The sequence below is a fragment of the Manacus vitellinus genome, unplaced genomic scaffold, assembly GCF_001715985.3.
Source record: "Manacus vitellinus isolate BGI_N305 unplaced genomic scaffold, ASM171598v3 scaffold_62_pilon, whole genome shotgun sequence".
NCBI lineage: Eukaryota > Metazoa > Chordata > Aves > Passeriformes > Pipridae > Manacus > Manacus vitellinus.
This window is the reverse complement of record NW_021940704.1, coordinates 470,616-496,386: the sequence shown is the minus strand read 5'-3', so window position 1 is coordinate 496,386 and position 25,771 is coordinate 470,616. Positions and strand designations below refer to the sequence as shown.

Below are 25,771 nucleotides of genomic sequence, written 5' to 3'. Positions count from 1 at the left end.
AGCAGCACCTGATGTGCCCCTGTTGTCAGGGATAAAGGCTCCCATCCCATTAACCAGCCCCAAATTGCTCCAGTGCTGCCTCCCCCGGGCAGATGAGGAATGCAGTGACACAGAGCAGTGTCACAACTCGACCTGTCCACCTTCCCCCTCGTCCACCTTCCCAGGCCATGCAGGGCTGTGGCCATCTCCACGCTGGCCAACTTGGACCTTTGTGGTAATGACTGGATTGGGAAGAGCTGTGGCTGTGAGGTGGACCAGGGTGTGTGGGTGTGCAGGGAAGGGGCTCAGGCTCCATCACGGCATGAGGATGAAGGTGCTCAGAGGATGCTGCTATTCATACAGTCAGTGTAATAATATAACACTGTAATTTTGTCATCAACAGCACTTCCCTCTGTCTTCCAGGTGCTGTGTGAATGTTAAGAGCGTGTTTAATTCATTATCAGGTGGAGCAGGATTAAAAAGCCCATTTTATAAATGAAGGCACCACTCCAGAGAAGTTATTCACATCAGGGTGACACACTGGGAACAAAACAGAGGGATTTTAATGACAAATGAAAGCCAAAGGTCTGCCAAATGGCAGCCCCATTTGGTACATGAAAGCTCAGAGCCCAGGTATCAATTAAAACATCAGATCAGCTGAAGGTGGTGACGGTTCCTCGTGACCATCAGTAACCACGGCGGCTGAATTCATGGCTCTGACTGGCCTTGGGGAAAATCTGCAGGTCATTTCCTCATTGTTCTCAAAGCCTGCAGCTGCTGTTTAACTTCACAGAATCATAGAATTGTGGAATGGTTTCGCATGGAAGGGCCCTTAGGGATCATCCAGTCCCGACCTCCAGTTCCACCCAGTTCCTCCTGCTGCACTCTGCAGCCCCCTCAAACCACCTCACCCATGGCTGCTGCCCCGACAGCTCAGCACTGTTCCTGTCACTCAGGTAATTACTGAAGGGCTGTCATGGCAGAGGCACCTCTGTGTTGGCAGCAGGATAATGATGGAGCCTCCACCACGAGGTTTCTGAGCGCAGAGCAAAGGCAGTGGCCACGTCGCTCAGATCCAAGCTCGATCCAAGCATCCAGCTGATCAAAGGCAGTGTGCCAAGCACAGCTCCTGCCAGCAAGGAGCTGTAATGAGGGTTTTCACGTGGATGGCCTCTGCACAGAGAATTCTGGTGGCGGATCTCAGCCTGCTCACCTGTGTAAATAGACAGGGGTAAATTAGAGCTGGGGAGGCAGGAGAGCAAGAGCCGTGTGGAGAGAAGACTCTTGGCTCGGAGCAGTGGGAAATAGAGGGAAGGGCACAGTTCTAGGCACACTTGCTGACTGGAGGCATGGAGGGCTGTGTGTGCCTTGGGGACCACACAGGCCCCTGCCCTGTGCAGCCCTGGGTCTGCTGTCACACACAGAATTACCCTCAGGAACCTTCTCGTGCCCCCTCTCCCTGCACAGGGCTGGGACCCCCCTGTGGCAAGTGGTGATGGGAGCCCTCCTGCAGCTCTGGGGGCCCCAGGGTCCCCTCAACACCCCCCTTCCTTTCTTCCTGGCTGATGTTTACTTTTAAAACTCCTGGGAGTGCTCAGTGCTCGCATCCTGCACTGACCCAGTTCTTGCTCGTTGCCATGGAGAACTGGACCCAATTCCATTAACAGTCCCTGTGTTGCTCCTGACTGGCTCTGGGGCAGGGAGGATGTTGTGGTGAGGCTGGATAGGTGTTCCCAGGAGAGGGGCTAGATGAGATTTACAAGTCCCAGTGAAGGGCTAGAGTTCCTGGCTGCCTGCTTCAGGTGTGTCAGGATGGTTCCTGCTCAGGAACCATTCCTGTCACTCAGGATGGGTTCTGGCAGCTTAGGATGGGCTCCTGAAGCTCAGGCTGGGTTCCTACAGCTCAGGGAAGTTCCTGCAGCTCAGGACAATTCCTTCAGCTCAGGATGGGTTCATGAGGTTCCCCCAGCAGCCATTTTTAGCCTGAGACACAAGCACTGATGTCCTCACTACCTTACTGCCTGCATGCCTTAAATCCACAAATTCTTCAATGAAGGCTTCTGGTCTCATTCCAGGTGTTGTCCATCACAGCCAGACCAAGAATATTCCTACAAGATATTTAACGATGCTTTGATGTGTCTAATGATCAGGAACAGTCAGTTTTAAGGGCTGGTGCTTCAGATGAGTATTTAAAATCTCAATTAAAGTTCTATTAAGGATTAATTTGGGCCAGCTCACTCTATAACTCGTTTGCCCTGTGCGGTCTGTGAGCAGCTCAGAGTGTAATTTTCTGTTCTGTCATTTTATTAAACTACTGGGTTTTTTTTAACCTGGAGTGAAATCACCAGTTAAAGGAATTTCCATTCCTGGATGGAGGGGCTGCAGTGTGTGTTCCTGGCAAGGATTATCCCATCCCAGTGCAAGCCATTGCTGCTGCAGACAGGGACAGATGAGGCATTTTTTGATGTCACTTGCTATATAAACCCAGTAATTTCTCCTGTCTCTTCACCTTGCAGCTCCCCAGAGCAGGGGTAAAAGCCCCAGGGCTTCCAGGCAGTGGGTTTTTAAACTTCGACAGTTTTATTTCCTATTTCATGAACTCCCGAGGAAATGAAAAATAAAAAGCCAAAACCAAACCCTCAGCCCCACAAAACCTGCCATTAGCCCTCCCAAGCCATGCCACATGCTGTTTTTTCCCCCTCCTGGCTGACTTGAAGAATCCATTTCTGGTTTGATTTGTGGCATTTGTGACACTGAAGCCTCTCATGTTTAAAGCACGTTCCTGGAAAGCAGCAGCAAAGCTCATTCCATCATCTCAGTACAGCCTTTCCCTTTCCATGAAGCAACCTGCCACATCAGTGATGATTTAAAATTGGCTTTCACAACAAGCGATGCTGTTTCCTAGAAACCTGAGGCTGATAGTGAAAGGCACCAGATAAAGCAGTAAGAGGGAGGGAAAAGCTCCTTCCTGGGCTCTTGCCCACACCAGCTGCTTCGGGAAAATAGGTGACGAGGGATTACATCCTTTTCACAGGGTAAAGCTTCCCCTGGTTTCCAGGGACTGTGACAGAGACCTGGACCACTCCCAGCATTCGTGAGGGCTGGAGTAGCTGGTTGTGCCTGGCACTGGCTGGAGGGGAAAGTGGGAGAAGGGAGAGTCCAATGGTGGTGATGGCTCCCAGGGGGTTTGGGCACGGCCAGAAGACATGGAGGTGACACTGCCACGTTTCTGCCACAGCACCAACCCAGTACAGGCTGAGCCTTTGCCATCTGCTCTCCACTTGCCCAGTATCCCCCAGTCATGCCTGTACCCTCAGCTGGCACCGAGTGCTGTCCCAGTGCCCGGTGCTCCTCATCCCAATGGATGCCTTGGGCTGTGGTTTTTTCTGGAGATGGGTTTCAGAGTCGGGATAATGAAGCACAGCCATGGAAAAGAAAATGCACCCCTCCCTCCCACGACTCATTTCCCCATTTAACAATGAAGCAATCTCTGGAGTGACAGTGTGGAGCTTCCCCTCATTCCACTGAGGTGGAGGGATGAGGGATGGGAGGGTGTGATTCCCAGCACCCCGGGACCCTGCTTTCCCAAGGCGTGCCTTTTCCAGTAACTCCCAGCCCCACCAGCTCTCCAAGCACTGGGCTAACATCCATCCTGGTGATTCACAGCAACACCCACTTGCAGCCTGAGCCACCGAGGCCGGAATCCTGCCAGCAGCATGGCAGGAGCAGCATCAGGCACATCCATGCGCAGAGGATCCCTGTCCTTCTGCCACCACAGGGTCCTGTTGTGAGAGCCGGGGTGAGTGAAAGGGGCTGGGGGATTTGGGAGCCCAAGGCTGGGGCTGAGAGAGGGCAATCCCTGTGTTCCTCCTTGCTGGCTGCCAGTCTCTGTGCATGGAGGGGCTCTGCGGAGGGCGGGGATGTCATGGCTGGTGCCTGGCCCCACCACCAGCTCAGCCCCACACTGTTGGGAAGGACAGGTCAGGCTCCATTCCTGCCCTCCCACAGCTCCAGGGCACTGGGGGGACCTGGGCTTGAGGGCAGCAGGGTCAGGCTCCATCCCTGCCCTCCCACAGCTCTGAGTCACTGGGGGGGCGAGTGGGACCTGGGGTCCAGAAAGACCTGACTGGCACTCGAAGATGTCCAGGCCATCCAAGGCTGGGGAGAGGCAGGCTGAGGCACTTGGTGTCTTGATAAACTGGACAATGTGACATCCTCCAAGGGCTGGCAGCAGGGTGAGCAATATTTATGCGTACGGATGTTTTCGGATGGAGCTTTAGCAGCCTGTGTGCCCAGCCACCCTTCAGGCTCTCCAGGCTGGGCTGAGCCCAGCACAAGGAAAGCTGCTGTTGGATGGTACCACATACCCCCTCTGCTCCTGTGGATGCATGGCCACATGTGTGTCTTGGCAAGTTTGGAGAACACCGTGATGGCCAAAGAGAAGATCCCAGGGCTGCCCCCATCTCATGACCTCCCCCCACACAGACATACCCAGTAACATATATATATTATATTATATTTTATATATATATATATATATATACACATTAACAAAGAAGTTGCCCCCCCCCAAAACAACCAACCCAACAAAAAGGGGAAAAAAACAATAGAAAGAACAACCCTCCCCCCAGTTAAAACCGAAGCAGGAATGTTACATGTGGAAGGGAAGGCTGAGGGGAGCCAGGAGCTCACACATCCCAAATCTGTACAACTGTGCACCAGGAGCAGAGGAGCTGGCAGCAGCACCCCAGACCACCCCCATGTCCTGCCCCTGAATCACATCCTGAGCAGGGCCCAGGGATGGGGCTGCTGCTCCCCAACTCCTGGTGACACTTGGATAGGCTCTGCTTCCAGCACTGGGACAGGACCATGTGTGTGACTGGGAAAGGCCCCCAGCCCTGGAGCTGCCTGCTTGGGGTGCAGGGCTCCTCCAGCTCCCCCCGCCACCCTCCTACCTGGCTGGGTCTGAGACGCCTGTGGGGGGTCCCTGTAATTAGTGCAATTTCATCAGGTGCAAACGTCACGTTAAGGGCTCGTGGTCTCCGAGTTGAAGATGTGCTGAGTCCTCCACGAGCCCGTCCCAGTGGTGCTGGCAGGGAGCTCGACACTCAGATTGCCAGTGCCAACATCCATCTCCAGTGCTTGGCATCCATCTGAGTGACACAGTATGAGCAGCCCCAGATGGGACCAGAACATGGGGAAGGGACTTCCATGAGAGTTTCCCATGAAAAACAGCCAACTGAAAAGGGTGACAACCTCCCAGAATGAACCAGGGTTGTGTGCCAGGCTGTGGGGACAGCAGATGCACCCCTGCTGCAACCCCACCTGTGCCCTGGAGCTGAGAGAAGCAAACAGAGCTGCTCCGTCTGCTCAGGAGGGAGGGATGTATCCCCTGTGCTGGCTCTGCCAGGCACCCTTGGAAAGCAGCCTGGATCAGAGACAAACCCAGCAGGGCAGGCAGCAGATCAGCAGGGCAGGCAGCAGATCCTTCCCTGAGGTGCCGCCTGCCTCCCTTTCCCAAAAACTGCAGCCTGGAGACACGGAGGGATGCCATGCTGCTCTCCAGCCTCTCATTCCCCAGTTTACACACACAACCAGGGTTGCCCTGCCCCAGGTGCAGAATCCAGCACTTGCCCTTGTTAAACTTCATATGGTTGGTGATTGCCCATCTCTCTGATTTGTTGAGGTCTCTGCCCTCGAGGGAGTCAGCAGCTCCTCCCAATTTAGTGTCATCAGCAAACTTACTTAGTATTCCTTTCAGTCCTGCATCCAAGTTGTTAATTAATATGTTGAAGAGAACGGGGCCGAGGATGGAGCCCTGCAGAACCCCACTAGTGACTGATGCCAGCCTGATGTCACCTCAGCCACTGTCTTTGTGCCCTCTGTGCCTGACCCATGAGCCAGTTGCTCACCCACTGTTTAACATGGTTATTCAGCTGTGGGCTGGACAGTTTGTCCAGAAGGGTCCTAGGAGAGACAGCATCAAAAGCTTTGCTTTTAGATTCCATCTACTGGCTTTCCTAGATCAACTAGGGGAGGGTCACCCTGTCACAGAAGGAAATCAGGTTTGGCAAGCAGGGGCAAACTTACCTATCAGCAAGCTCCAAAGGAAGGGAACAGCTGGCAGACTTGGGAGGTCCCGGCTCAGTGGTCCCCAGTCCCACTGAGGCACCACATCCAGAGGAGGAAAAGGGGTTTCAAATCCCATGGAGCAAAGCTCAAGCACCAGCTACCTTGGGCCACACCACAATGCCTGACCTCCTTGTCCCACACCACAATGCCTGACCTCCTTGTCCCCCTCCGATGTTCTGGCCACCCTCCCACTCACCAGACTCAAAGTGTGCCACAGACCCCAGCTGTGACACAGGGACCGTGTGCTGGCCCAGTTCCTCCTGGCCTCTTAACTAAATCTAGAAAATGGAGCCTGGCCAGGGGACTTGATGTTTGGGGTTACTGGGTGCACTGGCAGCAGCCGAAGAGCTCCCAGTAACCAGAGTCTGGAGCCCTTGGGTCTCCAGTCCTTTGCCACAGAGTAAGCAGGATGGCTTTGTGCTCCCACTGCCACAGAATCATGGAATAGTTTGGGCTGAAAGGGACCTTTAAAATTCACCCAGTCCAATCCCCTGGCATGGCGGAGAACAAACCAGGAGCCAAGATCTGGGGTCATATACTGAGATTTGGGTCATAAAGCATAGAGATGATCTTTGGACAGGACTCTACTGTGGGCTCAGAGCAGAAAGATGAGTTTGTTTCTGCTGGGACACCAGACAGGGCACTAATGGAGCAAGGGCACCGCTGTCCAGACCCCGTGTTGGGAAGGAGCAGCTGCCAAACCTCTGTACCAGGGGCCGAAGCTCCTCAAGGATGCAGGCCTCTCTGGCTACTGGGGAGCTCTCAAAGGAGGAGACATGCTGGGGTGGGGATCCGTGGCTCTCCACTGTGGGACTGCAGACCCAGAAAATGCTTTGGGAACAGGCCAGCTGCAGTATGGACAGGCAGTGGGACCGTCCTCAGTGCTGCCTCTGCTCTCACAGACCATTAGCCACATAACCATCCCCCCCCACCACATAACCACCATCCATCCACCACATCAGTGCTCACCAAGCCCAAGGGCTCCACGCATTATTCACCCCACCAGGGAAGCTACTGAGCCTCAGCCACACGGAAAGATCTCCCTGAAAAGCACTGCTCAGTGGCTCCAGTTCCACAGACCAGCTGCCAGCAGGCTCCAGAACCCATCCCTCCTGTCCCAACCAGTGCCTCACAGGACACACGAGCTGTCCCCTGACCACCACGGCACCTCAGGTCACCCTGAAACCCACCCCAACCTTTCCAGCCCCTGAAGGAAGACGGGTGACAATCCACGTGGGGAGGGATGGATGGGAGCCACCGTCAAGGTGCTGCTCCAGCTGCCCTCATGCACGCTGGAGCTCACCACCAGCAGTTTATTTCCAGCTGCGGTTCGAGGTTCTTCCACTTTTCCCTTAAAACAAGACAGAGCTGGTTGTGGATGGCGCTCGGTTGCTGGGGTGGCACGGCGGCTCTCCGGCACGGCTGCCAGGGGGCTCCCAGCCGGCGGCTCCGACCACGGCACCCACCGGCACGGCCAGTGCCGCCGCGGGGCACGGGCAGGCCTGGGCAGCCTAGTGACAGGCTTTCATTCCTGACACGTATGGGGACTCCTGGGGCCGGCAGTTACACTCCTGCTGCTCGGGGTAATCAATGAAATCCGGGGCAGGCAGCCCCGAGAGGATCATCAGGGATTTGTTCCAGATGGTGAAGGTGGGACACACTGGCAGGATGAAGGAGACTTCGAAGGTGTGGAGGTGGAGGGAGTTGGCCGGGTCGTAGAAGGAGAGCGCGTTGTTGTCATAGTCCAGGAGGACGCCGAGGCGCTTCATCTGCGGGTGCACCTCCACCAGCATCTCCTTGTTGTTGTGCCGCACCACAAAGTTGTTGTTGCAGCGGGAGAAAACCCAGGAAGAGGAGTTCTTCCCGATCCACTCATTTTTGGGGGCCGACTTGTAAGCCACGCCGATGGCGTACCTGCAGGAGAGGAGAAGCTTCGCTCAGCACCCTCCAGCCCCCAGTGCAGGACTGAGCTGAGCTCTGATGGCTGCGGCACCCCATGCCTTCAGAGCCCACCTGCCTGTGGAAGAGGCACCCCGTGCTTTCAGAGCCCATCTGCCTGTGGAAGAGGCACCCCATGCTTTCAGAGCCCACCTGCCTGTGGAAGAGGCACCCCACGCCTTCAGAGCCCACCTGCCTGTGGAAGAGGCACCCCGTGCCTTCAGAGCCCACCTGCCTGTGGAAGAGGCACCCCGTGCCTTCAGAGCCCACCTGCCTGTGGAAGCAGCACTCTGTGCTTCCGGAGCCCACCTATCTATGGAAGTGGCACAGCAACAGCTTCACACGCCCAAAAAACACCTGGCAGAGGCTGGACTGGGAAAGCACCCCCCGCACACACAGGTGGTGCCTACCAGGTGGAGGATCCCACCACGACCTCCCAGTAGTGGCAGGCGCTGTCGATGAAGACGTTGCCAGCTGCCCCATAGCAGCCCGTCCCACTGAACCTCTCTGGCGTGTGGCTCTTCTTCAAGGAGCTCTCATCCTTCTCCATCTGCAGCCCATCGTTGGAGATCTTCAGCTTCTTGTGAGCCATCTTGGGGTCCAGCTTGAATGGCTGACCTGTGGGGAGGGGACACATGGATTAGGATTTGTGTTGTTAGCATCACTGTGCAGGGAGAACATGGTAGAAAAGGTCTGTCATGGGCTCTTTGGCTATCCTCCATGAGCCACGGGTTCCCCTACCAGCTGAGAACTCTGGATTACAGATATCCAGTAGGGACAAAAGCAGCACATTCACTCACCTTCTCAGGCCAAAGAGAGGGAAAGGAGGTGAAACTTGAAAATGCAAAGATATATGAGCTCCAGAGAGTGAGCTTTCTGCTCCTGGAGGAGGATCCTGACTGGAGAGCAGCCAGGATGGGCAGCATTGTTGGGAAGGGCTGCATTGTCCTGTCACAGAGACCCCCAAATGAGGGGCTGGAGATGTCCAAGGTCTCCTTATTGGGCATTATTACCCCCTTCCAGTGTTTATTTCCCCTTCAAGTTTCCTTTTGTCCTCCACTAACGATGCAAAATGTGGCAGAAACAAGGGTGTCCCCTGGTAATGGGAACGGCACTGAAGATGCCATCAGGATGGATGCACTGCGAGCCAAACCTGGGCAGGGCGTGCAGCCTGAATTCCTGAATGGATCTGTACACTATTAGCAGTCATAAGAGTGACATAAGCACAGGAAAGGGACAGAGCAGTAAGTGCTGGGCTAAGTGCAGCCTGGTGGCACTGAGCCCGGCCCTGAATCCCATCAGCTGTTGGCACAGACTGCTCCTCACAGTGCTCAGGCTGCAGTTACGTGTTAGAGGGCACACAGCCGGGGTCTTGTCTGCTGTGCATCCGTACTTCTCTGCTGCCAAACACAATCTCGTTGCTCAGAGAGCACAGTCCAGGGTGTGGAAGCATGTCTAAGGCATTGGGTCCAGCCCGTGTCCAGTGGAGTTGGATGGGAGGTGAGAGCACCAGGCTGGCAATGAGTGCCCGGCCCGGGCTTCCTCCACAATTAACAGAACTGAGGCTGACGGATTCTGCAGATCCCTGATGCTGGCTTGAAACCCAACTGCATCTCCTCTGTAACACTACCAGCACACAAAGCCAAACTGCTTGCCAAAGGACACGTGCTGGCTGTGCTGCTTGCATGGATAACCCCACGCAGCCCTGCGAGCACCTGCCCTCCCTCATGCCAACAAGCGCTGGTGGGGGGCACCAGCTCCCCCACACATTCCACCATCAGGGTTTCTCCACAGGCTCCAGGTGTTGGTGCCATGCAGCCTTGCCAGGGCACGGGTGGGGGTCAGGAAAACACCCGTGCACACAGACATCCTCAGCATGGAGGGTCAGGGGGTTGGTGCATCACTGCCCATGGGCAGCCCTGCCTGCACTGCCCGGCCCCTGACACTCCCCCTTCCCTGCCTGAGTGGCTTTGCCCAGCCAGGCTGAGTTTTTTTTCAGGGAGTAAAGGAAACTTCACAATCACTTTTGCTTCAGTGCTTTTTTTTTTCCGCTCCTTTCATAACTTAGGGTCATTTGATGACCAGATGTGGAAAGGAGAAGCCAGAAGGTTGTGTTTTGAGAAGCCCAAACCAAAGCCCTCCATTATGGGGTGGTGAGGGGAGGGTTACCTGGGAAGCCTCACTGCTCCCTACTCCAGCATTCTCCCATCTCTCTGTTTGTTCTTGGATCAGGACAGACTTTGGCTTCCCTGTACAGCACTATGATTTTGGCATGGCTAAAGGAGTGTGCCCAGCCCTGAGGATATTCTGGTCCACCCTTGCATGGCTGCAGGCAGAGCTTGTGCCTCAGTTTACCCCTCTGTAAAATACAGGAGCACCTTTGGGTGCTGAGGGCTGGTGGCTGACCCTGCCTGGCTGCTGCTGTAAAAGAAAAGCTCTGGGAAACAGCTGCTCCATGCATGGCACACATGCTCAGGGAGCACTGGCTGGAGCCCACAAACCCACAGGGCTGGGCAGGAACGGGGCTCAGTGTGGGGTCCCACGAGAGCTGTGGGATTGCCTACAGGGTGTCTCAGCAGGGCTGGAAACCCCACACTAGCCCTTCTGTGGCAGTCTGTGTTAGTGACACTGGTGACAATGTGTGGCTGTGGTAGGAGCCACCGTGCCCAGGGGGGACAGTGGGGAGAGGATGCCACCACAGCCCCTTGCTGCTGGCACCTGCAGGGAGCAGGGGGGTGACCCAGGCTGCTGCAAAGTGCAGGAGCAGCAGGCACTACATTAAATTCCACATGAAACCCAATTCCGGTGCTTTTAACATCCCGTGCTCTCAGCTTTACACATTCAATGGTGGTTTGCTGGGGTTTTTTCCCCAAAGCCAGACCAAACCTGGGTGATGTCCCAGCACTCTTGGTTCCAGAGCTTCATGCAACCACCTCGGTTTTCAATGATTTCCCTCTGGGAGCCCTCAGACTATCCCCAGATTTGCAAACAAAACCCCAAGATGTTGTGAAGAAGCAAATTGAGTTCTGGTGGGTTTTTCTGCTTTGTTTTCACGTGTGATGCAGTAAAGAGCACACAGGCAGCAGAGACTATTTCCACAGGGATTCACCTTCCTCAGGACAAAGCAAATGGCAGCTGCAGAAAACACCTCAAATCCTGCAAACATCTTCACCCTCATATTTTGGTAGCTGAGGGGTCCCTGACCTGGCTCTGGGAACAAAGAGCTGTTTCCTCCTGCATGCTCCCATTTTTGGCAATGGACATTGAGTCCCAGTGAGGCCAAACACCCACACCACTCATGAGCCCTGAGCCAGGTCTGGGAAGCCCTGCAAACAGCTGGGCAAGGCTGGGGACCCCCAGAACCCCAGGAACCCCTGCAAACAGCTGCAACATCAATAACATGAGGCTGGAGAGCTCTCAAGTGCAACTGCAGAACGAAGCTCCTCCGTGCCATGCTCTGATACCTGATGGTAGCTCGTGTTGGTTTTCCTCGGAGCCCAATTTGCTGGATAATTGAGTTGAGAGGCCTGAAACTAAAGCTGCAAATTGGGATTGACCTGCCCCCTCCTTCCTCTGGCTGCTCTGATCTTTCTGCCGTATCTTTTCCTGGCAGTAACGCGAAGAGACAAGCTCTGAGGAAGTGAGGTATAAAAATACTTGGCTCTGTCAGCAGAGAGACACTCACAGCCCTGTTTCCGAAGGCGACCCCTCGCTGAGGTCAGTGTGAAGAACTGGAGCCCAGCCCTTGTCACTGGTTTGTGCTGGCACGTCCTGGACTGGGCGCTGGAGCCGCATCCGCAGTGTCTGCGATGGGCGGGGTGGGAGGCAGCAGCACATGGGCTGGGACAGGTCAGAGGGTGTTTCAGAGGACACAGCCAGGTGCCTGCTCCCACCAACCCCCTTCCCAAAATATCTCGCTGGCACTGGGAAACCACGGGCTTCACAGAGTTGTGATGATCCCAACCTCAAATCCCCAGCATGGGAGCTGCCAAAGGGAGGGGAACTCCCACTACACGAGAGGGCAGAGCAGCCCTCACTACCTGCTCCCTGCCCAAAGCCACCCTCACCACCCCCTGTGCCCCCAGGTCACTGCAACCCTCCAGCCCCCCAACCGTGCCTGGCAGAGAGCTAGGGGTTGCAAAGATTGCTCTTGTCATTACCGTGTATGTCCTGGGTTGGTCACTCAGATAACATTTATCCCATAAATTCAGCTTGCTGGGATATTCCTGATAGCCTTATGCTGGTCATCCTTGCAGGGGGCTTGGGAGCTGTGGGGAAACAGCCGGTTTCAGGGCTGGACACAGCTGGCTGCACCCCTGGGGCATTTATCAGCTGGATTATCCCTCTCTTCCCTGCAGTTGGAGTGTGGCAGTGTCCAAGTGGAGCAGAGGAAATCCTGTCTGGCACCAGGCATGTGGGAGCAAAGAGGGGGCAACCAGGAACACGGTCAAGGTCATTGGTGGTGTGTGGGGGTGAAGCCAGGCAGAGAGAGGGGTGTGCTGGCCCTGCACCCCCTGACCCTGCAGGACCCCCAACACACACCCCACTGCCCTGGGCCCTGCAAGGCTCCTGCAGCCATAGCTGTGAGCAGGGGCTCACTGGCTTGGGATGCTCCTGTCTCTGTCTATAGGGACAGCCAGGACAGGCTGCCTGCTGCTTTACATAACAGCTATGGAAATAGCTGGAATGAGATCCCCAGGAGCAGGAGACAACCTCCCACACCCAGCCAAATCCAGGGAACAGGAGCCCACCCCATTGGGGGGTCAGTGCAGGGGTGACACCAGTGCCACACCAGCCCGTGCCCCACAGAACAGAAGTTCCTGTGCACCCCACTCCTCCGGCTGTGAGGGAACAGGGATGGGGCAGAGTGGGGAGGGTGGACAGCTAGTGACTGCATTTGGCTCAAGATGTGTGGGCAGAAGGGAGGGATGGACATGCACTTCACTCCCAAGGAACCATCCCTGTCCTGGCTGCAAGTGCCCACCACGTTCTGCCCAGGATGCAAACCAAGCTGCAGGAACACAGGGACACACATCCTGCTCCTTAAAAACATCTGCACTAACACAATCCAGTCTCTAACAGGTACTTCAGAGCCTGCTGCTCAGGCATCAGATCCGCACCTGACATCCTGGATGAGATGTGGATGGAGCCATCCTGTACCACACTGAGGTTTTGCCAAGAGATGCAGAAATCATGAAGAGAAAAATTGCAAGGGAGAATAAGATCAGGTTGCACTGGTCAAGGCAAAGACTGTAAAACCCACCTTCCCTGCACTTTATTTATTGCCAGAGCCGGGCCTGTCCCTGCATTCTGGCACTTTTATCCACTTTTGGACACTTGCTCCTAAATATGTCCTGCTCAGGTCCAGCCTCACCAGAGGAAGGTCCCCCTGCCATTAAACCAAACCTGTTCTCCCAAGCTCTTCTGCTCGGGAACACAGATTTAGCGCCAGCACTGACAGTGCTGATGCTGAGGAAATCAATGTGTCCTGACACTGACCTTCTGGCAAAGGAGGGATCTCTCCAGACATCACTTTTGGAACAGAACAGGCTGTGAAATATGCTAATGGGCCGTCTCCGTGTCGAGCTGCTGACATTTGCACCAAGGTTACAGCAGTGGGAAAGCGTGGGTGTGATGTTGTCTGGATGTTGTACACAGGAAAAGGAGAAACCCTGGTCCCAAATGCAGGCAGGGTGAACGGCCAGCGGGGGCACGCTGGGGATGCAGCACGGGGTGGTGGCACCATCAGACACCCCAAAGGAGCCCTTGTCCTCCAAAGCTGGCCACAGGAGAAAGCATATCAATTTATATTATATCCATATATGTGGCTAAATCAAACCTTCAGGAATTCAGAAGTTTCCACAAACACAGATGGCAAAGGAATGGCAAACCGGCGGCAAGGAGGGATGTGTGCCCATCAGTGCCACACGCCTCTCCTGTCCAGAGTGGGAAGAGAAGGATCAGTCCTTGTGGAAGGGGCTTTGGCACACACAAAAACACACTCACACGTAACCTGTGCAGTGCCTCAGGTGAGGTTGCTCGAGGTTTCGAACACGCAGGAAGCTGCTGCAGACACATCCCTGCAGCAAGGGGAGCTCAAAACCAGATGAGGTTCTTATCAAACTGAGTCTCTCTCTGAGCAGAAGCCCTCTGTGCTGTGCTGGCAGCTCTGGTGACTGACACTCAGCTAAAATCCCAGAAAGCAACCCCCGTCCACCGGGAGCTGCTGCCATGGCCAACTGCCCTCGCTCCTGGCTTCCCAAGCTGCCTATTCCTCATTCCCAGAAGGAATGCTTTTCAAAGCTGGGCAAGCGCTGAAAAACAGCAGCCACAGGAGGGATAAATTTTTAATAAACAGGCAGATTGGATTGGAGTTTGCTCCCCAGCAGCTCCCTCAGCCCCACCGCCTCAATGCCATTTTATTCAGTTTAATGTCATGCAAAGAAAAGGAGGAGGTGTAGGTGACAAATCATCACAAAAGCCTCGTCCAGGTAGAAGCCATTGTTGGGAAAAGGGACAGATGGGAAAAGGGAGAGCTGTGCTCACCAGGGCTGCACAGAGGCATGGGAGCACCGGAGAGATGTGGGCACAGATCAGACAGTGAGTAGGAGCCTGAAGAGCCAGCTTATTCCCTCCTCCAAGACCATACATTGTCCCTCCCCCTGTGGCATCCCCCCAGGTATGGGTCAGTGGGAAAAGGTTTTCCACCGCAAACCCAGGAGCTCTGTCTGTGCCAGAACCACTGGTCTCCGAGTTTGGCTTTCCCTAAACACATTTGGCATCCGTGGGGCATTGGAAAGTGCAACTTCTGCTTTGTGTGTGGTTGCAAAGTCCCATCCACCACCATGGAGACACTTTTCAACATCCTTATGGCTCCCTAAAATCACAACTCTCTGCGAGCAAAGGCACACACAAGAACACAGTTGCTCTGGGACTCTGTGCATTAGCCTCAAAAAGCCCAGGGATGTAAAGCCACCAGAATGATGGGCCTTTATGACCTCCTGAGACCCCAGGGATGGGTGCTGACAGGAGCACAGGGCACCACATGGGGTAACAGGAGACTATCCCAAGGCAGGGAAGGAGCAGAGGCACCGAGAGGGGCACTTCAATAATTTAAACACCCCGCGGTCTCCATCCTGTGCCAGCCGCTGCGGGCTCTCTAGGAGTACTCAGCCACACCCCTGGAGCCCCAACACCCAGGAAATTCTCCCTCCCCACACCTGCCATGGCCAGGGGAGTGCCCGGGCACCTACTGTTGGTCTTGAGGCGGGCGGGCTCGCTGTTCCGGCTGCCCGCCTGGTTGATGGCCTTCACCAGGAAGATGTAGCGGGTGCCGCTCTGGAGCCCGTGCACCGTGTAGTGGTTCTGCTTGATGTTCGGGACGATCATCCAGCTGTCCATGGAGTTGTAGAGACCTGCAGCGCAGGAGAGGCAGGGAGAGATTTATTGCCAGGGAAGGACAGAATACAAAGTCCCCACGCTGCTCAGGCAGAGCTCACAACCGCGCGTCCCTCGGGAGGATTTGCCGCCTGCCTGGGAGTTCAGAGCGGCTGTAGGGAAACTTCCAGAGATGATAAATCCCAGCAACTCAGAATCTCTTTCATTATCACATCAAGGCAATGTTGGTGAGGCAGAGCCAGGGCTGGTGTGCTGGCATCTTGGGATGCTGCCATGGGAAGTGATGGGGAAGAGGTGCAGAGAAAGGAGAATTCAGCCAGTGGCACCCTTCAGCCAGGGCAGATGGCAGAGGTCACTGCTGGTGCCAAGGAGGGGGTGATGCTCACCATGATCTCATCATCATCATATCCTCACTCCACTATCATCCTCTCTCATGTCTCTGCTCCCACAGGACAGTCTCTCTCCAGCTCCTGGTCCACAATAAGCAATTCCAGAAGCAGAAAGGGATGTATTTGCAATTGAATCAACGTGTTTGCACCTGAATCCTGTTCCTGCCTGGTGCTCAGTGCTCCAGGGTGGGAAGTAATAAGGCCAAGGGATGCTGATGCTTCAGTTCCCTGGGCAGACTAGTCTGCAGAGCAGTTCAAAGAAAATGAGCTCTCAGTGAAGGGATCCAGATGCCTGGAAATCATTCAGGAGCCTGAACTCTTTCTGGAAATGGGAGGCAATGAAAAATCCAAGACTCTGGAAGTGCCAAGCCTGACTGCTGCAGTGGTTTGCAGTGTTGGAGCTGCGGGGCCTGGCATGTATGGAAATGTAATGTTGTACATTAGGTGACACAGTGCTCCAGGAAAGGGGAAAAGCCCTACACTGAGCCACTGAGGCTGTTCCTGCCACCAGCATGGCTGGCATAAGGATCACCTGCAGCCAGCATGAGCACCTGAGCAGCCAGTGCTGGGGGACAGGGATCTGGCAGGGTCTGGGGGGAACTGGGGGGCTGGGGCAGTGAGAGCCCAGGACCCACCGTGGCAGCAGTGCTTGAGCTTCCTGAACACAGCTCTGGGGCAGCTATTGCAGCACAGGGCCAGGGCATTGAGCCAAAAGAGGGATAAGGAGGAGGCTTGGAAGCAGTAGCTGGAGGCTTACTGGAACTGGTGAGAGGTGAGGAGTGGGTTGTGAATTCAGGGTGACTGGAGGAGGGTTTTCAGCACATGCAGGGCTGAGGGCAGGAGCTGGGAACACTCCTCACCTCCTCTGCAATGACTTCCATGGGGTGTTCATTTATCTCCAGTGGCTCCCTCAGCCGCAGGACAAGGGCAGGTTGCAGCCCCTGTCAGCCTGGATTTGGTTTAGAACACACATGGGAATGGCCGAGGGGCGCAGAGCAATGTGATGTGAAGTAGAAAATAAAACAGATGTGATCCTGATTGCAGCCTACACAGAGAGCTGCTCTCGTCATAGTACACAGCTTCCAGCCTGGCACTGGTGGCTGTCACCTCCCTGCAGGAAGGACCAGCTGGGGATCCTCCATGAGGAAGAACAAAGTGGCTGAGAGACGACAGCGGGAAGGATTCGGCCTCCCAAGCAGGCTTATTTCCCAAAACAACCACAAAGAGCTTGGCCTTGAAGACTGAGGGCTCCTACCCTCGCCAAAGCATAAAAAAATCCTTTTTATTGCAGCATTTGTCATCCATAAAAACGTCCGGCTCTTGCTGAGCTCTTGGCTTTGATGGGAGCGTGAAGGGGATGGGTTCCACAGGCCAACTGTGTGCTCCTTGGAAAGGTATTTCCTCTCCTGGTCAGCCTCCCAGACTCCTGCTCAGTGTTCCAGTGTCTCTTCATGCATGAGTTCAGCCAGGGCTCACCCGGACCCGGCTGCGCTATTCCAAGGGACAATACGTTATTCATTTTCTCCTCGGAGATTTAACTCGTGTTTTCTTCGCTCTTCCCAGCAATAGCAACCCAAGCGGGCTAAGAAGGACACTCCTGACATGTGCTCTCAGGGCTCTCCTCCAGCCCTGCCCTTGCTGCTCCTCATCCCCACAGTCGCCACAGCTCCCCCTTCCCAACGCCTGCGCCAGACCCCCAGACGTGGGCAGGTGACTCATTCCCAAGTCCCTCGATGGATGGGAGTCTAAGCCATGTGTCCAAAGTAGCATTTGGGGAGAGGAAGAAGCCAGATCCTTCCCCAGCACGGCCCCAGGGCAAGGGCACAAGCTGCAGTGGGGGAAATCCTGCTTGGAAAAGGGCAAAATCCTTCTAGCTGGGGGTGGGGAAGCACTGGGTGTTCCACCCCTAGACAGTCCTTACTTCTCAAGGAGCAAGCCCTGAGCACCCTGTCAGCCCAGCTTTTGCAGAGCTGACTCAGGGACTTCAGATGTCCCTCCCCACTGAAACCATTCAATGACATCAGCACTGTCCCTGTCTTGCCCTCGGCTGGAAGTGCAGTGGACATGGGGCTGGTGGTCATCCAAAAGCAGAGCCAGAGAGGTGGCCGAGCTCTCCAAGTTTCCAGAGAAGGACAAAGTGCTGGAGACAACATGCTGTAGCTGGGAATGAGAGGAGAGCCAAGCAGGGCAGATCTGGCTGCGGCAGCACCGATACCATACAGCCTCTGACTGAGAGGAAACACATCATCTTGTTTCCCCAAACAAGGGCAAAGGCTGGGCTGGGGCTGGAGAGGTGACATCCAGCTTGGCAAGCCGCAAGGAACTTTCTCTGGCAGCTTCCTGCGCATTCCAGAGTGCACTGTGCAGCCTTCCGGAGCCGTGACACCGTGCTCCCAGGGCCAGCGTCCTCCCAGCCAGTGGGACAGACTGATGGCAGCCCAAAACGCCCGTCTGAGGCACCGTGTCAGCACTTTCCCCAGCGGCAAGTGCTGCTAGGGAAAACCAGGAATAACACTTTCTCACAAGCCACGGAACATCAGCGAGATCCCTCCTTGGTCCTCAAATCCCATTCCTGTCAGGCAAATTTGTGGCGGTGTGGAAAAACAATTAGGTATGGCAGCGATTTGCACAATAAATGACCTGGAGACGTGACTCAGTGTTGTTACAGAGGGTTTACAAACCATGTTAATTATCAGCCAGCGCTGCCTTGCCCATACGATCCCAGATGTACGGACCTGGGAGCTGTGAGATGGATGAGACCCTCCAATGCTCCCTGTGCTTCAACAAGCCAGGGCTGATGGCACCAAATGCAGGGCAGAGCAGCTCAGGGATGGACCCCCAGCAAGGGGAGGTCTCCATAGCTCTGACTGCAGCCCTTGGTGGATTCTTTGCTGCTGTTTCCTCCATGAATTCCCAGTCTTTAAACCACTGAGAACCTTTTCCTTACAGAATCACAGAATGGTTTGGGCTTGGAGAAACCTTAAAGATCATCTCGTTCCACCCCCTGCCATGGACAGGGACACCTTCCACTAGCCCAGGTTGCTCCAATCCCCATCCAACCTGGCCTTGAACACTCCCAGGGATGGGGCAGCCGCAGCTTCTCTGGGCAGCCTGGGATTCCTTCCCGAAGGGAACCGCAGCCCCCGCAGCACGTGGTGACTTACTGATGAAGTTGGCCTGGCCGGTGAAGATGGTGTACTGGAGCTCGTAGGAGCTGACGCTGAACTCGTCCTCCGAGATCCAGTGCACGGTGATGGTGTCGTGCGAGGCCGTGCAGAGCTCCTCGCGGATCGACGGCGGGTTCGGGGCTGCGGGAGGGAGGGCACAGACCACAGACCTCAGTCAGTTTGGGCTCTCCTTCTTTGAAAACCCAGGGCTTTCCTGCTCCCATAAGGACAGGGGTGGGCTCGCGGTGGGAGCAGAGTCTCTGGACACCCAGAAATCCCTCATTTTATCTGTCACTGTGTTTCAAACTAAATTAAATTTTTTAGTTTAACGAAGCATCCAGGGGTCAGAGCGCAGGGGTTTTGCTGCTGCTCCATCAGGTCTGACACCCCCACTTTGAAACAGGCTGAGAACCCACTTCCAAATCCACCTATTTCCCAGGACTGGCTGTGGAATAAGTAGTTTATCCCATAACTGATCCGGACACATGTTTGTGTTAGTCTTTCAGTGAAAGCTGATCTGCTTTGTGATAATAAAATCGGATTTGGGTGAGTGAGGATGTCCTTGCCTCCCTGGAGCTTTCATCCCCCCAGTGCTCCAGCACAGTTCAGTCCAGCAGCTGTTGGTGCTCTCAGACCCCTGAGGGCAGTGTTCAGTCTGTGCTGCAGCACCGTGGGGCCCAGAAAGGTCCTGCCCAACAGGGTTCATAATTTAGGACCAAGAGACCCTCAAAAAAGGGCGGGAAAAGGGAAATGTTAAAGCGCAGAGTGCATTAGAAGCATAATAATTGGTTAATTCACTGTTCCCTCCCTTATGGATCCTTATGTAATCCTTATCCCTCTCGCATCCTTATGGGCATCAGACTCCTCCCCAGGTCACAGAGACCATAATTTTTGAGCTTTCTGGACTTTTCTATGGATCCTGCAGGAGCAGCAGAGTGAAATGGGAGGATGGGGACACGTCACTGTCTTGGGGACAGCACGGCCCCTGCTCTGCCACAGCTGACCCAGCGCTTTTTACAGGTTAAGTCTTAAAATGCGTCTGCCAGCCCCTGGTGGGGCGTAGGGGAAGGCACTAAGGGGAAGATGTGGGGCACGGGGGCAGGGGCTGAGGGGAAGACATGGGGTTGTGGGGAGGACACGGGGTGCAGCGGAGGGGAATGTGCCCGTGCACTCACCCGTTAGATAATCCAGCCCCTCCAGCAGCTTCTTCTCTCTGGAAAAATCTAAAGCAAAGTTTTCAAAGGCATCATTAAAATTGATATCTGGTATCAGAACTTGCGAGGATGCAGTTGCCATGGCGACCCTGGAAGGAAAGAAGGGACCATCAGTACGCGCCAGGGTGCACATGTTTCCCAAAGCCTGGCCGTGGTGGGGGGGGCAGAGGGGTGCAGGCAGCCTTGCTGTGATGTTCCTGCTGTCAGGAAACCAGCTTGCACCTACAAACCACTGCCCAGGGGAGCAGCCTAGCCCCCCTGAGAGTAAGGGGGCTTCATCCTTGGGGGATCCCAGCTTTGACTGGCCCCCGGGCATCCTGTGGATTGGCATTCCCACCACTTTCCCACCCCCGTATTCCACAGTGTTGTTCCACAGTGTTGTTAGGACCAGCCATGCAACACCTGTCCTGTGAGGGATGAGAACCTGACCTGAGGGTTTATTTGAGGGCAGCGTGGTGGGAGGCTCCAGGGGGGACTGGGAATCTCTGGGGACAAAGTCATCTCTGGGCAGGAACCTGCAACCAGGGGACAACTGCAGCATCAGAGCCCTGAGCCCAGCCCACCTCTCAGCCACGTTCCTGGCAGTCTGCAGGAACCGTGCGTGGTCGTTCTCCTTCAGGATGTGCTCGGCCTGGTTGATGAGGACCGTGGAGCGCTCAAGGCACTGCCGGCAGTTGGCAACCTGCTGAGCCAGCTTCCGCAGCTTCATCACCTGCCAGAGGAGCAGAGGGAGCTCAGCAGCTTGAAAAGCACAGAGGGAGCCCCATCCTGAGCTCACGGGGAGCAAGAAGCGTTGAAATGGCACAGGAATGTCCCAGTGGCTCTGGGGAGCTGTCTTTCAAGCTTTTTAAACTCTCCCATGTTTTTGGCTGGGGCTCCTGGGAAAGCTGCGTCCCCTTCTGACCTGGAAATTGCTGCTCAGGTGTTGGAAGCAAGGGGGAACCCTGCCCAGCCCCACCACAGACAGCACAGGGAGGGTACAGAGGTATCTGCAATGCTGCACCCCTGCACCTTTCCATCCCTGGTCTCTTTTCACTGGCACAGATGCTTATTCCAGTTCCCAGGTAACTTTGGAAGCCAAACCCAGTATGGTCAGTACCAGTGTCCCCACACCCATCTCCCACTGGTGCAGTGCTGGGTTGGCAGCTCCTCAGCGCTGCCTCTGCGGAGAGTTTGGGCACTAATCCATGCCACTCACCTCTGCCCAGGTGTCAATTGTAGGAAAACAACAGTTTGGAGCTTCCAGCTCCTCCCAAGCATGGCTTGAACTGGACAGCACAGCCTGGAGCCATCAGGGAAGAGAGTGGGAAGTGCAAGCAGACAGACAGATGGACCGGCAGACGGCACCGTTACATAAAATATGTTCCCTGGAGTGTTTGGGGTAGAAGCAGGATTTCAAAGCTCCCACTGATGCCAGGGTGTCCCAGAGTCGTGCTGGTGGCTCTCCTGTGTACGCCTGCAGCAGAACCTGCTCCCAATCTACACCTGGGAAACATCTGTATTTGGGGCTTGGCTGTGGGCATTGCGGTGGGACCCCAATGCACACCCAAACTCAGTGAGAACCACAAAGGGCTCATGGAAGCTCCCAAGGGCACCACCCAGAGCTACAGCCCAGCCCCCCAGCCTCTCCCTGTCGCATGTGTGGAGCCCAAGGGTTGCTGTGGCTGGAGAAGGGGCCCTACAGAGGTAGGGCAGCACTTTTCTGGGACAAACATCCTTGTTCCGGTTCCTAAAGATAAGCACAACACAGCAGAGCAGGAGTGAGGTGGAGAAGTGGGCATGGCCTGTAGGGGAGATCAAGACCACCAAAGACACCTGAAGCCTCTGACCCGTTTCCAGAAAGGTCTGGAAAAATGGACTGCACATGAGAAGTGACTTGCACAGAAAGGGAGAAACTTCTCCCCAGGATGGGGAAAACTTATCTATAAAAAGGCCCACGCATGAAGCCCAGGTAGTGCCCCCTGACCCTGGACACCCTGTTGCTGGAACCAGGACTGGTGATCTCTCTTTCTTCCTCTCTCTCCGTCTTTAATCCATCTCCCTCTCTCTCTTCCTGTTCACTCTACCCCTTTATCCAAAACCCAGTGCTATGTGCTTATATTAGGAGATGAGGAACTAATCCATATAAATTTCCATGCCAAGTAAATTACTTGTAATTTACTAACAAAACTCTGTAAGCTTTTGCAGACCCTCTGACTTCTGCCAGTCCTTTCGACCATGAGCATCTATAAATCTTGAGTGCTGCCTTTCCCTTTGGGGTGGGACATCACACAAAGAAACCACTGCAAAACACCTGGAACCACTGGATGAAGGCTCCAAACACCCCTACAAAGAAAAGGGTGAGAAGCAGCTCCCCCCTCAGCTGTGCTGCAGTGCAGACTGTGCAGCCTCTGCTTTCTTTGCAGCGCTGGGCTCCGGTCCTTCAGTATTAATTCCACATTATTCTATTAGGACCGTGGTAGTTAAAAGCCCTGAGGAAGCTGTCTAGAGTGATCCCAGCCTCTGCACCAACTTGTCACGCTAACCCACACACCGTTCCTCCTCCAGCCACATCCAGCACATGCCTTGTCCTTGGAGGAGGAGCCCTGGGGCAGCAGCAGTGAGGGACGCCCAGATTTTGGACAGCAAGAAGATGAACCTGAGCGCACTGATGGCTGCCCAAAGCAAATCCTTCATGGCTGTGGCCCCTCTGCCCATGGCTGGACCAGGGACACGTGAGCCAGCCCCCCTCACCTTTGTCTCCTTGATCTTGACAGCGATGACCTGCTTGCGCTGGCGGATGATCTCCATCAGCTCATCACACTCCTCCATCAGCTTGGCCTCGTGCATGGCTGTGTTCACCTGGCCAGGAACAGCAACACACGGGTGTTAGGAGGGACACACAACATACAGGTGTTGGGGGACACACACAGCATACAGGTGCTGGGGGGAGCACACAATCCTACAGATATTGGAGGACACACAGAACATACAAGTGTTGGGGGGACAGACAACATACAGGTGTTGGGGGGACACACAACATACAGGTGTTGGGGAGAGCACACACAGTCCTACAGATGTTGGAGGACACACACAACATAGAGGTGTTGGGGGGACAGACAACATACAGGTGATGGGGACACACACAACATACAGGTGTTGGGGGGGACACACAACATACAGGTGCTGGGGCAACACACAACACACCCTCATGGCTCTGTTCACCATGGTGCACCCACAGTGTGTGGGGGTGCAGGCAAAGCTTCCAGTCCTCTGCCTCCAGGAAGACCAGTATCCCCGGGGTGGTGGACAGGACAGGACAAGACAGGACAGGGGAGTGCACTTTATGGAAGGGGAATTGAGCCCTATCAATTAAAGCACGCTAGAGGATGGAAATCAGTTTTCCTTATTTCTTATTCCCAAATCCCTGTGAAACACAGAGCAGTCCAAAGGCAGCCCTGAGTGCACCACATTTTTGCTACAGCATCTTTTTTTAAACCTGGCCAGCAGATTATGCAACACTGGAGTGGGAGACAGCTGATGGTCTGCAAAGAGAGCTCCACGGAGGAAAAACAGCGTAAAATTTTCCCAATCTGCTGCACGTAGCAGGAGGGGGGGGAATCAGCTCCAGGGTTTGGAGCCTGCAGAGAGCTGCTGTGGCAGTGCTGCTGTGCAGCCTGGCTGTGGAGAGCTGGCAGCACCCAGGTCCCTCGAGGCCATGTGCCCATGGAGATGGCTGTCACCCCAGCTTCCCAGGAGCACAAACTCTTGACTCCCACTCTCATTCAGGTTCTGGTTCACAGGAAGGTAAGGGAAGATGAAGCAAGGCCTGTGCATGGCAAAGGGAGGGAAGGAGATGTTGGGCCAAAGGATAGGAGGGGAGGTTGGAGCACCTCAGGTCGGCCCTAGGTCCATCCCCCTAACCAGCTGCTGACCAACAGTGGTCCCAGGGCTCAGGCCTGGAGCACTCCCCTTCCAGGATGGCTACAGGACAACATAAACCTGTACTCATCCATAGCAAAAATGTGAAAACCTGCCCAGGGCAAGAAATCTGCCCACAGGCATGCTCATGCTCTCGGAGGCTAAAGGCAGGTGAAGTCGCAGAGGCCACACAGTCCCTTTTGCAGTTGCCTTCTGCCCCAAAAGGAGCATTTTTAAGGCTGAGTCCTCCCAAAGGGCCAGCAGAGCATGGTGGGTGTAATGCAGACCAGCACTGCTCTGCTGGCAAATCACTGGTTCAAGCACATCTGGACACTGGCCAAACCACTCTGTAGGGATGAATCAGTTCCCAGGTAAATGCTGGACTTGGGATGAAGACTTGGCAAGTGCTATGGGTATAGGAGCACTGGGCATGGGGGAGGCTTTTAGGTGTAAGAAAGGAGAGAAAAAATACTTCATTCTTCTCAGTCCTGAGGGGGAATGTGCTAGGGACAACACAGCCCTGGAATAAACTCAGCCCTGGGAAGAGCTCATCCTGCAGCTCATGGGGATGAGGAATAGCATCTCAGCCCACAGTATGACTCAGGCACAGGCAAACCTCCTCTCTAGTGCCTTGGCAGCTCAGGGATGGAGCAGAGAACCCCATCCCACCTCCAAAACCCTCGAGAGTTTTTTGGCCGTGTAGCAACCGTGCTCTGGAGACACCACGAGCTCACACTGAGGTCAGCCCTGCGGCTGCCGTGGCACAGAGGCCACCGCCCCCTGGTGCACGTGCAGGATCTCCTGCTGCCCCCCACAATGGGGGCATCACGGTGGTACCATCTCTATTTTACAAACTCAGCTTCTCCACGAGATTGTTACCTGCTCTCCTGGGTCCACGTTTCCATCACTGTCATGGGACTTGGCCCTTTCACCCTCTCTCAGTGCAGTGCCCCAGGCACCAGAGTCACTTTGACAGGCAGCACGGGCTCAGTGGCCTGGGGACACTTGCAGTGCCCTTGTGAACCCCTGTCTGTCGGGGTGTTGGTGGCACCATTCCCTGGCCGTACCATGGGACTTACACTGAACGTGGCCGAGGGGCAGAGTACGTCGGGATCGCGTGTGCCACGTCTACAAATAGCTCGAAAGCAAAATTCCCTGGAATCAGACTGACAGGGAAAACAGGGAGGCAGAGATATTTTCTGCTTCACACTTTACTGTGCTCTCTGTGAAGGTGCCTCCAAGGGCCCGGCTGTGCATTCAGCATGGCTGAGAAATGTTGTTTGAACTGTTATTTTAAGCAGAGCGTCTGACAAAGCTGAAAACTCCCAAACTCTGCCGAAAATGACAGCTTAGAGGTCTGAGACTCCCTGGATCAGACAGAAACACCAAATGGATTTCAATTTATCATAGGTCAGGTCATTAAGATATTGGAGCTGGATTCAAAGGAGGAGGTTTGGAAGGACATCCAGCCACATCCTTGCTCCATCCCTAGTGGGTTCTCAGAGCTAAAGTGTGGGCCATTAGAGCAGCAAGGGCTGGTGACTGTCACCACGGTTCTGCAAGGACGTCCTGGCTCCTTCTCTCCCTGCCAGCCAGCCTTTTGCTGTCTGTTTTCCCAGACTCACTCCAAGCCCTCTGAGCCCTGGGGAAGAGG

The 25,771-nt window shown here is 54.9% G+C and overlaps 1 protein-coding gene across 2 annotated transcripts in view; it reads right to left on the bottom strand.

The window, feature by feature from the left end:
- Positions 1 to 4,534: 4,534 nt before the first annotated feature.
- The window catches only part of LOC103754932 (probable E3 ubiquitin-protein ligase MID2), a 66,466-nt gene continuing 45,229 nt past the window's right edge, over positions 4,535 to 25,771 (bottom strand). The window contains exons 4-10 of one of the 2 annotated variants that reach the window (XM_008920812.4): positions 22,951 to 23,058; positions 20,781 to 20,929; positions 20,179 to 20,306; positions 19,001 to 19,144; positions 15,303 to 15,464; positions 8,460 to 8,667; positions 4,535 to 8,025 (exon numbers count right to left, since the gene is read on the bottom strand). In XM_008920812.4, the coding sequence (XP_008919060.3) occupies positions 7,623 to 8,025; positions 8,460 to 8,667; positions 15,303 to 15,464; positions 19,001 to 19,144; positions 20,179 to 20,306; positions 20,781 to 20,929; positions 22,951 to 23,058 (1,302 nt within the window). In that variant the 3' untranslated portion in view covers positions 4,535 to 7,622. Of the gene's footprint in view, positions 8,026 to 8,459; positions 8,668 to 15,298; positions 15,465 to 19,000; positions 19,145 to 20,178; positions 20,307 to 20,780; positions 20,930 to 22,950; positions 23,059 to 25,771 lie in introns of those variants that run through there. The other variant, XM_029963769.1, reaches the window with a different exon arrangement.